This window comes from Oncorhynchus clarkii, chromosome 18 (genome assembly GCF_045791955.1).
Source record: "Oncorhynchus clarkii lewisi isolate Uvic-CL-2024 chromosome 18, UVic_Ocla_1.0, whole genome shotgun sequence".
NCBI classification, from domain to species: Eukaryota; Metazoa; Chordata; class Actinopteri; order Salmoniformes; family Salmonidae; genus Oncorhynchus; species Oncorhynchus clarkii.
Window position 1 is genome coordinate 50,542,087 of NC_092164.1, and position 12,850 is coordinate 50,554,936.

The following is a 12,850-nucleotide window of genomic DNA, read 5'->3' on the forward strand; positions in this document are numbered from 1 at the left end:
CCTCCAGACTTGGAGTCGGGGAATAAATAAAATTCTAAATCACCTGTCTGGAAACGTTTATTTATTTTTTGAAAATGTAATTTGCCTGAGCCTATAGCACACGTCCATCACAAGGGCAAGAGCCTCCGGAACCCCTCGCCCCCATTCGCAGCACAAGCAATAAGCCAAGCCCCTGCCCGTTTCCCTTCCTCTCTCTTCCACTCCACTCCCCTCCCCTCCTCCCGGCCAGGACGGAAGTGTGTGTCCATTCCTCCCAGTAGGATTAAAGCGGTTGGAGGATCAGTCAGCAACACGCGCCCATAAACAAGGACGGGACGAGCGCGTGGCCAGCAATAGGAGCGCACCGTGTTGTGTATGTGTTTCAGAGCGCGTTTACCAGAACAGAAAATAGAACTACAGATAGACCAATTGGGACTACAGAATCGCTATAAAACGGCCTTTCAATTGCAACTTCGGAGTTCCTCCAGGCTTATGCGATTGGAGTGACTCGGAGGCTCGTGCCTTACCCCCTTCCAAGGTTCCAGAGAGGCGCTTAGAAAAGCCCTGTGCATTCCTCCTCTCGAAGAGAGGGAGGGAGGGAGAGAGAAAGAAGGGGGATACGCATACGTAAATGCATACGTGCCTGGAGCTGGTTTCGACTGTGGGACTGTGCATATAGAAGGGGGGGGTTTAAAAACGGAGACGGTTGGGGTTATTTTGTCGCCAAACGGACCTATAGAGCGGCAATGAGATCGAGTTGCTGTTGAGCCAATGCTTTGATGAATAATTTACGGTCTTGTCGGCGGAGAGAGAGCGAACCGAAACCACCGTCTTCTGCAAGCCTCTGACGCCGTTGGAGAGGGCCCGGATGGTGGACTAGAGGGCCGACAACGCTGACGCTAAAACGGGACGAAATATTTGCATTGAGTAGTGTGATGCTGTGTTGGTTGGGGAGGAAAAAAGGAGCTTTGGGCACTTTGAGGAGGATCCTGTACAAAATCTGTTTTCGGACTATTCTATAAACCCGCCAGGCCGCGACATCTACAACAAAAACAACAACAAACGAATGAATAAACAAAAACCAGTGAACTCTAAAGGTGGCTCTTTTGGATTTGCCCTCGTGAAAATAGCCCACCCAAAAAAGACAGAATAGATTTAGGCCTATGTAAAGTTGGCCATAATTGTAGTGAGTAGCCTGTAATAATTATTCTAACGCCGTATCCAAGTGAAGATATTGTATCATTGTGAACTGAAATTAATGTTGCTAATTTGATTTGAAGAGAATCTTATAAAAGGGCGGACATTATTTGCGTATCTGGCGTTAGTTGACGGTTATTTTTTGGAGATAACACCTATAGGGCCTATCCTATGTATGTGGAGCATTTTGACTGTAAAAAACGACCTACCTCGAGAACCTGTTTTCCACAGAAGAGAACACAAGGGGAGAAACAAACGTACGTTTCCCAAATGAATACCCCAGTAATACCTGAGTGGATGTTCTTATAAAGTGTAGCCTTGTTTTAAACCCCTCAGATGGCTTCATTCTCAGACTCCGACCTACAAACCTGTCCTCTCTGCAAGGAGCTCTGTGGCTCCTCCTCCACTCCTATTTCCTCCAACTCCTCCACCTCATCCTCCTCCTCTCATTCCTCCTCCTCGTCGTTCTCCTCCCGGCGCCTCCATGTCCTCCCCTGCCTCCACGCCTTCTGCAGGCAGTGTCTGGAGGGCCAGCGCAGCCCTGGGGACCCTCTCAAACTCAGCTGCCCCACCTGCAATCAGAAGGTCTCCATCTCCGAAGCCGGAGTGGACTCCCTCCCTTCCTCCAACTTCCTCTTCAGTAACCTTCTGGATGTGGTGGTGAGCTCCGAGGAGCAGCTCCAACTCGGCCAGAATATCAACGGCCACCACCGGGGGGTCAGCGGGGGCTCCATACCCGGGTTCCACCACCCCCACGGCGGACTCCTCCGCCCACACCGCCTGGGAGAGCCTACGTGTAGCTCCTGTGACGAGGGGAACCCGGCCAGCTCCCACTGCTTGGACTGCCAGGAGTACCTGTGTGATAACTGCGTCCGTGCCCACCAGAGGGTCCGGCTGACCAAGGATCACTTCATTGAGAGGCTAGCTGAGAGCCTGCACCAGCACCAAGCGGGTCGAGGCAAGGTCATCCCCATCGGAGGAGGTGGAGAAGGGGGGGGGGGCGTGGGCGTCTCCCTGGCCCAGTCCTTTCACTACAACTTCTCCCTGCTACCTTTGTTCCAGGACAGGATGAGCTTCTGTCAGAACCACGACAACGAGGTAGGGACACAAACACACGCACACACATTCAAACGGAAATGAGGCCTTGGCCAACAGTGTATGGAACAGGAGGTAGTGCCTTCACTCTGTGGATCCACAGGGTTTCTGGTTCGAGCACTGCTTCACTACACCCTTCTCCCTAAATCACTACACCCTTCTCCCTAAATCACTACACTGTTCTCCCTAAATCACTACACTGTTCTCCCTAAATCACTACACTGTTCTCCCTAAATCACTACACTGCAGCTATAGGTTTAGTCCTTACAGCTGGTCTTCATATGGCCATAGGTGTGGACTTTAGACACTCTCACATTAGCACACACACACACACAGCCATGTCAAAAACAAACACCAACATGAACTGTCTAAAGCCCAGCAGTTCTGTCTGTAATGCCAGCTAGTTGAGTGATACCAGGCAGCTTTACCACTGACCCCCTGGTACCACAGTGTAATAGCATTATGTGTGTAGTAACCACACACACAGCTTCCTGCCCTGTAATAGCATTATGTGTAGTCACACACACAGTGTAATAGTATTAGAGTAAGTGTGCCGTAGTCTGGGCCTCACAGAGGGCCATATGGCCTGGAGTTCAAAGACGAGCTCAGTGGCTCTTCACCTACTTCCCTGGAGACACAGGCATGCACGTGCACTGTACACACACTGATTACGCTGTACCCCACCGGCCAGAGGGAGAGGCCCCTCACTCCAACACCACACATGTTTCGCTGACGGCAAAGAACCCATAGGCAGTGGGAAGAGAAGACTGTAGTGGCTCAGCGAGGGAGTAGAGAGGGTGTCCAATAAAACATTAACAATGGAGCAAATGTAAACCATGCTGTTTTCACATGCAACTGCACCTTGGTTTCTGTGATATCTGTAGTGGTCAAGGAGAGACATTCCACAAGAGCAACATTACTTAAAATCAAGTCTTGGTTGTCCTCACTCGTTATTATAAGTCTTAATTACCAGATGGCCTCTGTTGGAGGGAGTGACTCACACACATACATACATAAATGTCAAATTGTCAGTAAGAGTTCAAGTTTCCAGTAAGGGCTCTGTTTTCCAGTAATGTCTCACTCATGACTCAATGGTATGTTTGAACCGTGATGTGACTGCCTCTAGTCCTCTAGCTGATGATTAGTTCTAGTGGTTTTGTTTATTTTAGATGTCGCTGCCTATCTCATCCCTCCTCTCACCCTCCTCACACCCTCCTCTCACCCCTCCTCTCACCCTGCCACACCCCTCTCACCCCTCGTCTCACCCTGCCACACCCCTCGTCTCACCCTGCCACACCCCTCCTCTCACCCTGCCTCACCCCTCCTCCCACCCTGCCACACCCCTCCTCTCACCCTGCCACACCCCTCCTCTCACCCCTCCTCTTACCCTGCCTCACCCCTCCTCTCACCCTGCCACACCCCTCCTCTCACCCTGCCACACACCTCCTCTCACCCCTCCTCTCACCCTGCCACACCCGTCCTCTCACCCTGCCACACCCGTCCTCTCACCCTGCCTCACCCCTCCTCTCACCCTGCCACACTCCTCCTCTCACCCTGCCTCACCCCTCCTCTCACCCTGCCACACTCCTCCTCTCACCCCTCCTCTCACCCTGCCACACTCCTCCTCTCACCCCTCCTCTCACCCTGCCACACCCCTCCTCTCACCCTGCCACACCCCTCCTCTCACCCTGCCACACCCCTCCTCTCAGCCTGCCTCACCCCTCCTCTCACCCCTCCTCTCACCCTGCCACACCCCTCCTCTCACCCTGCCTCACCCCTCCTCTAACCCAATCTCACCCTTCCACCCCCCTCCTCTCAGCCTGCCTCACCCCTCCTCTCACCCTGCCACACCCCTCCTCTCAGCCTGCCACACCCCTCCTCTCACCCCTCCTCTCACCCTGCCACACACCTCCTCTCACCCCTCCTCTCACTCTGCCACACCCGTCCTCTCACCCTGCCTCACCCCTCCTCTCACCCTGCCACACTCCTCCTCTCACCCTGCCACACTCCTCCTCTCACCCCTCCTCTCACCCTGCCACACTCCTCCTCTCACCCCTCCTCTCACCCTGTCACACCCCTCCTCTCACCCTGCCACACCCCTCCTCTCACCCTGCCACACCCCTCCTCTCAGCCTGCCTCACCCCTCCTCTCACCCTGCCACACCCCTCCTCTCACCCTGCCTCACCCCTCCTCTCACCCAATCTCACCCTTCCACCCCCCTCCTCTTACCCTGCCTCACCCCTCCTCTCACCCTGCCACACCCCTCCTCTCACCCTGCCTCACCCCTCCCCTCACCCTATCTCACCCCTCTCACCATGCCACACCTCTCCTCTCACCTGATCTCACCCTGCCTTATCCTAACTCCTCTCTCCCTCTCTCCCTGCCTCACCCCTCCTCTCACCCTATCTCACCCCTCCTCTCACCCTGCCACACCCCTCCTCTCACCCTGCCACACCCCTCCTCTCACCCTGCCTCACCTCTCTTCTCACCCTGTGTCACCCCTCCTCTCACCCTACCTCACCTCTCCTCTCACCCCTCATCTCACCCTGCCTTATCCTAACTCACCTATCCTCTCACCCTGCCTAACCCCTCCTCTCACCCTGCCTTACCCTACCTCACCTCTCCTCTCACCCTGCCTCACCCTACCTCACCTCTCCTCTCCCTGAGGGCAGATACACACACAGTGACCCAGTTCTCCAACCTTTGCCGTACACACTGGGGTCTGTACGCAGATGAGGAAGATCAGTACAAAGAGGAAAAGTGACCCTTTGATCTGTAGAGACTCTGGACCACCATCAACCATACTGACCAGATGGCTGCACACTGCCCCCTCGCCAGCACACTGCCCAATCGCCAGCACACTGCCCCCTCGCCAGCACACTGCCCCCTCGCCAGCACACTGCTCCCTCGCCAGTACACTGCCCCCTCGCCAGACACACTGCCCCCTCGCCAGACACACTGTCCCCTCGCCAGACACACTGTCCCCTCGCCAGGCACACTGTCCCCTCGCCAGGCACACTGTCCCCTCGCCAGCACACTGTCCCCTCGCCAGCACACTGTCCCCTCGCCAGCACACTGTCCCCTCGCCAGCACACTGCCCCCTCGCCAGACACACTGTCCCCTCGCCAGACACACTGTCCCCTCGCCAGACACACTGTCCCCTCGCCAGCACACTGTCCCCTCGCCAGCACACTGTCCCCTCGCCAGCACACTGTCCCCTCGCCAGCACACTGTCCCCTCGCCAGCACACTGCCCTCACGCCAGCACACTGCCCCCTCGCCAGACACACTGCCCCCTCGCCAGACACACTGCCCCCTCGCCAGACACACTGTCCTCTCGCCAGACACACTGTCCCCTCGCCAGGCACACTGTCCCCTCGCCAGCACACTGTCCCCTCGCCAGCACACTGTCATCTCGCCAGCACACTGCCCCCTCGCCAGCACACTGCCCCCTCGCCAGGCACACACATTCACAAACACTATATGCATACACATTAGACACAGACAAACTAGACACACGTTCACACACACGACACACTGGAGTTGGAGGCAGGTGTTGGGGGTAGAGTTGAGTAGTGTAAAGGGTTGGTTGGCATTCAAGTGGGGGTGGTCTCTTTTACAGGCCAACGTGGAATGCGAGTTGTTTGGAAATGGACAGCTATGTGTCTAGTGTGTGTGTGAGCGTGCACTCACACACACACCACACATGTGTAACCGACTCCCCTCTTAGAAGTCTTGGATCGAAGAGTGGGGAATGTTTGGGGGGTGGGGCAGAAAATCTATTGTGGGGAATGCTGTGTGTCCGGAATTCACACACATACACACACCAGTACACAGTAAATATTACTCAAATTGAATACAATTATACTCTACAAAACATAACATTTGGTCCCAGTCTAAATAGAGTAAAAATTACTCTTGTTACAGAGTTCAATTCTCAGAGTTATTTCTACTCTATTCGGTGTTTATATTTAACTCTACAAACTGTAATTTACTCTATTTAGCTTAACATGGAAACAACTCTACTGCCAATTCGCTCAATATATAATTTTATATTATCTGTGGAAAGTGTCATTTCTTACTCAAATTGAATACATTTTTACTCAAAGATCACATTTGGTCCCAGTCTAAATAGAGTAAAAATGTATCTTGTTGCAGAGTTCAATTTTCAGTTATTTCTACTCTATTCAGTGTTTATATTACTCTACAAACTGTAATTTACTCTATTTTGCTTAAAATAAAAACTCTGCCAATTCACTCAATATAGAATATAATATTATCAGTAAAGAGTGGCATTTGTACAACTAAACTTAACGTCAATAAATCAGAAGTCCGTATTTAATCTTATGGCTTAGATCCCGCTAACGGGATCGATATGACAACAGCCAGTGAAAGTGCAGGGCGCCAAATTCAAAACAACAGAAATCTCATAATTAAAATTCCTCAAACATAGAAGTATTTTACACCATTTTAAAGATAAACTTGTTGTTAATCCCACTACAGTGTACGATTTCAAAAAGGCTTTACAGCGAAAGCACACCAAACAGAAAAACACAGCCATTTTTCCAGCCAAAGAGAGGAGTCACAAAAAGCAGAAATAGAAATAAAATGAATCACTAACCTTTGATGATCTTCATCAGATGACACTCATAGGACTTCATGTTACACAATACATGTATGTTTTGTTTGATAAAGTTAATATTTATATACAAAAATCTGAGTTTACATTGGCGCGTTATGTTCAGTAGTTCCAAAACATCCAGTGATTTTTGCGGAGAGCCACATCAATTTACAGAAATATTCATCATAAATGTTGATGAAAATACAAGTGTTATGCATGGAACTTTAGATAAACTTCCCCTTAATGCAACCGCTGTGTCAGATTTCAAAAAAGCTTTACCGAAAAAACACAACATGCAATAATCTGAGTACAGCGCTCAGACAACAAAATAAGCCATACAGATATCTGCCATGTTGTGGAGTCAACAGAAGTCAGAAATAGCATTATAAAAATTCACTTAACTTTGATGACGTTCATCAGAATGCACTCCCAGTTCCACAATAAATGTTTGATTTGTTCGATATAGTCCATAATTTATGTCCAAATACCTCCCCTTTGTTTGCGCGTTTAGCCCAGCAATCCATATTCATGAGGCGCGAGCAGACGAAAAGTCAAAAAGTTTTGTTACAGTTCGTAGAAACATGTCAAATGAAGTATAGAATCAATCTTTAGGATGTTTTTATCATAAATCTTCAAAAATGTTTCACCCGGAGAATTCCTTTGTCTGTAGAAATGCAATGGAACGCAAGCTAACTCTCACGTGAACGTGCGGGGTCAGCTCATGTCACTCTGGCAGACCTGACTCATTCAGCTCCCATTCCCCCCTCCTTCACTGTAGAAGCATCAAACAAGGTTCTAAAGACAGATGACATGTAGTGGAAGCCGTAAGAAGTGCAATATGACCCCATAGACACTGTATATTCGATAGAAAATTACTTGAAAAACTACAAACCTCAGATTTCACACTTCCTGGGTGGATTTTTTCTCAGGTTTCGCCTGCCATATGATTTTTGTTATACTCACAGACATCATTCAAACAGTATTAGAAACTTCAGGGTGATTTCTATCAAAATATACTAATACTATGCATATATTAGCAACTGAGCCTGAGTAGCAGGCAGTTTACTCTGGGTACCTTATTCATCCAAGTACTGCCCCCAGCCATAAGAAGTTTAACAAAGCACTTTATTCTTAACTGTAAGACATTTGCAATACATCAAAATACTGATGATAATAAAATAAAATTGTGGACTGAAATTAAATGTTGGCCTCTGTTCATTTTAATACATGTACATAAAAAAGCTCAATATTGCAATTCAATACATCTAACAATGACATGGGGGATTTTGTGAAACTGGCATCTCACATATCAAAAACACTGATGAGAAAATAAAATTGTGGCCTCTGTAAAATTACATTTTGGCATCTGTCCCCCCCTTTATTAAAAGTAAATAAAAAAATCCAATATTGCAATACAATACATCTTGGTTTTGTGCAGTTTTTTTTACAATCACAGGAAACAGTATGGGACAATAAACTAACTTGAATCACCACAACTGTAAGAGATCTGTACATCAAATGCTTTGTGACAGAAAAGCTCTTTAACATCCACTACATAAGGTCCCTCTGTTGTACACCCAACTCTATCTGCATTAAAATGCTCTTCAAGACATATTGTTTGTAGGGCAAAAGTAACCAACAGTAACCTCTCATCTTTAACAACAACATGGTGGATTTTCTGAAAAACTGGCATCTCACAATGGACTTTAAAGACAAACTACTAAACCTGAACGATACATATTTCCATGGTGTTAGGCCCATTTAACATTTAAAACCGTGGTGTCAATTGGTACCTGAAGAGTCTCAGCCATCTTACAGCCACAGTCCACCACATTTAAAGATAACATTTTACCTGGACCGATCATGACTCTGTTGGTGTCAAATGTATGCTATTTGACTTTGGTGTTTTTTTTGCCAATGGTTTAGTTACATTTTTAAAGCTTTTTAATTGTTAAAAAAAAAAGAAATGATGCTTTGCTTCATAGCGGATGCACCAGCTATGCAAAACTGGTCCAATTTTAAGCCTACATGTGGGGTAATGCACCATAAAATGATGTTTCGGTAGCAGCCTCTTTTTTGGAAACAATTGCTTGAATAACCTGTGGTGCTCTGCGATTAAGAAACATTGTAATAACCGTAGTAAACATTTTATTTTCTCCAATGATATCAATCTGAAGCAACAGCAACAGTAAATAGCAGTGTAGATCATTGGGACAAACTAAGTCTCCAAAGAGAAGTGGTAGATTGGGAAGTAAACACCAGGACTGGATAGCGTTTAACCCCAGGTCATTAGAGTCCTCTCCTAACTTCACTACAGGAGGTTTGTTGTTTTGCTCCATGTAACCACAGTTAAAGCTCTTTATTCTCCTGTCTGTTTCATTTGATGTTGTGTACTTGTCTATCAAGTGCAGTATTAGCAGTTTAATTTCATATTGTGCCACTCCCTCCCAGATATCATGCATAATCTCGACAAGGAAGTTTTCACATGTATTGAAGTACTGCAAGGAGTTTAGAATGCAAGAACGAATAACACCACAGAGGGAAGACTGGGATTTGGCTCATTATTTGGGCGGTGTTCTGCATGAAGTGCTTGAGTTCGCATAACTATCTTGGGTGAATCTTCATCAAATTCAGTTTGAAAGTCCTCTTTCTCAGCAAGACAAAAGCAGCAGAAATATCTGAATGATTCAACAAAACCAAATAAACAGTGAAGACCAAGGTTGTCACCTGTAACTTGGACAATAGTTCTATACACTGGTTGATCATACAAGGGAACCATAATTACATCCCTCTCAAGTACTTTAATATCCTGCACAACTGGATCAAGTATTTTAGAAAAGCCATATGTTTTAATGTCTTGGGCATGAGATAAAGCAACCAAATGAATATTAAGAAGAAATTAGTTGAACTTTGGAGAAAAATTCAGTAAATTGACGTAGATCCTAATGTATGTATTCCCCGTTATGATCCAAGAGGATTTGCAGTTTCAAAATCATCATAGAGAAGCTGTATCTGAATTGCATGCTTCTGTTTTGAAAATAGAGCATGGCTCTTGAACAGATGTCCATCACGTCAGTCATAAAGTCTTCTTGAACTGGAATCGGTCTGCATCATCTCCTTTATATTCAGGGTGTTTGTAAATAAACTGTCATGTTTTCAAAATGGGGATGTAAACAATTGTATCAGTAACAACAATTTGATCATAGCCTCCAGCAGTCTGATTGTGTCGTGTATCAAATCTAGTACCAAGAAGGTATTCACGGGGTCGACCCTTCCCCACTTTTATGTAAAATACTGCCTTCTCTTACTTTCAGAATCTAATACACCAAAAGGATTTTACATTTTTTCAAAACACTGATCAATTTTACACTCAATGTCACTTTTAATAGGCTCCTGTATAGACAGACACGTCTTCACAGATTCTTTAGCTTGAATATGAATATCATCAACCGTCTCTTCCATGGAAATGACCAAGGAGTTAATGGTTGTTTCCCCTACACCTGCCACTTTAAGTTCAGCTATGGTTGCAGCGCAGCTGTCTACAAGACTCTTATTGACAAGGACTGAGTCAGAAGGGGAACTTGTTGATGGCAAGTCATCAAAATGACTTGCTGTTACATATTCAGCTGTAGAGGGGCCTTCACCATGATCAGAACAAGGTTCATGTGCTTTATAAAGATGCTTTGTACGAGGTACCGAAGACTAAATTAGCTTTGAAAAGCTCATCAAAACAGGCAAGAGAGTCTGGTGACTTACACGGTATTGCATGTTTATCAATCACAATGAATTACTTGTGAATCGCACTCCTCTGGGTCCCCACAGCAAGCAGATAGGGTTGAAGGCTTTCCATGACGCTCTCCAGATGCCCCTGGATGCTGATCCCAGTCTGTGACACAAGAACTTCATTAGTGTGCTATTAAAATGAATCACGGTTCACAAACAGTTTGTGAAAATGTAAATTACAGCTACACATGATCTTAACATGATTTGTCCATAATCTTAAAAGTAGTTATTAGGATTAGGAATGGGGACAGAACAGTCAACTGTAACCTCACCTTGATAAACTTCACAATGTGGTCACTGGTGTGTCTGGCTGTGGTTTTTCCTGGTTTCTTGCGGCCATGAGGGGACGGTGGCAGAATGTGGACAAGGACCAAAATGGAGGACATGTCACTGTCCCATCCTGAAAGTACACATTTTCACTGAAAGTTACATCATTCCATTTTGCTTTCAAAAACTCAAAAAAAATGCCCCTTTCCATTAGTATAATAATTTTATTCCAGCAGACCATTTTCCACTTCTGTTGTGGATTCAGCATTTTGAACCAGGTCTTGCAGGTTGCCTGTCTGTGTGAGGCCACGGCTTTGGTCAATGACTTCCTGCTTATAGAGAGTAGGCCACTTCTCCAGGAACTTTGCAGAGGTTGCATTACCAAGCATCAGACTGAAATCTTGCTCAATCTGCAGACAAGATGGAATAAGTCAAGACAGAACAGTAAACATTATGGTGTGGCACTATCGTCATGTAATATATAACAGTCCTAATCAGACTGTTGTAGAACAGAAAACAATTGTCCTGATAGTTTCAAGGCAAGGCAGTTGAAGATCCACATACCATTCCTGCTATGTCTTGGAATCTTGGAAACTGTGAATATTTCAGAGGACTTCACTGGGTCTTGAACCATCTTTTGGCGATATGTGAAGGTCTGCTTCATCTTCTCCTTTACAATTGCTTCAACAGCTGTATGCTTCATCAGGGCAATGGCCTCAACACAGGCTTTCTGTTGTTGGATAGTTTCTCTCTGAAGGGGTCTATCTGCTTTTGGACCACCTGTAACATGGTGAAACTTTTACAGATTACTGGGTTTGTCTGCTCTATACAAGTATATGGTATTGTGTCATAAGATATAAAAAACATGGCTCAGAAACTCTGCAAGGACGGCCATGCATGCAGTAATGCCACCAGATGAAAAGTAGGATTTATTTGACTCAGAAACAGAATTAATACTAAGTATCTTACTCTTTCTAAGAAACACTTGCTTATACAGATGTTTACAAACAATTATTCTCTGGTCATGTGTCATGAATGAGACTTAACTACAATGAAAATCACTTACACGTCAGTGACTGACGCATGGTCTTCTGTCGTCCCTCTGACGCTTCCCTTTGAACACATTTCAGTCTCCATGCTAGATATCCACTCCCATCTTCTGCATTGTAATAATCCTATATCTGAATGAATGAAATATTCTTATTAAATACTTTTTTCTTTACATAGTTGAATGTGCTGACAACAAAATCACACAAAACATTATCAATGGAAATCCAATTTATCAACCCATGGAGGTCTGGATTTGGAGTCACACTCAAAATTAAAGTGGAAAACCACACTACAGGCTGATCCAACTTTGATGTAATGTCCTTAAAACAAGTCAAAATGAGGCTCAGTAGTGTGTGTGTGGCCTCCACGTGCCTGTATGACCTCCCTACAATGCCTGGGCATGCTCGTGATGAGGTGGCGGATGGTCTCCTGAGGGATCTCCTCCCAGACCTGGACTAAAGCATCCGCCAACTCCTGGACAGTCTGTGGTGCAACGTGGCGTTGGTGGATGGAGCGAGACATTATGTCCCAGATGTGCTCAATTGGATTCAGGTCTGGGGAACGGGCGGGCCAGTCTATAGCATCAATGCCTTCCTCTTGCAGGAACTGCTGACACACTCCAGCCACATGAGGTCTAGCATTGTCTTGCATTAGGAGGAACCCAGGGCCAACCGCACCAGCATATGGTCTCACAAGTGGTCTGAGGATCTCATCTCGGTACCTAATGGCAGTCAGGCTACCTCTGGCGAGCACATGGAGGGCTGTGCGGCCTCCCAAAGAAATGCCACCCCACACCATGACTGACCCACCGCCAAACCGGTCATGCTGGAGGATGTTGCAGGCAGCAGAACGTTCTCCA

The 12,850-nt window shown here is 46.6% G+C and overlaps 1 protein-coding gene across 1 annotated transcript in view; it reads left to right on the top strand.

Annotated features, from left to right (window-relative positions):
* Nucleotides 1-300: 300 nt before the first annotated feature.
* Nucleotides 301-12,850, top strand: part of LOC139373631 (E3 ubiquitin-protein ligase TRIM71-like) — a 46,511-nt gene continuing 33,961 nt past the window's right edge. Inside the window, exon 1 of the mRNA XM_071114355.1 lies at nt 301-2,274. Within this exon, the coding sequence (XP_070970456.1) occupies nt 1,513-2,274 (762 nt within the window). The 5' untranslated portion in view covers nt 301-1,512. The remainder of the gene's footprint in view (nt 2,275-12,850) is intronic.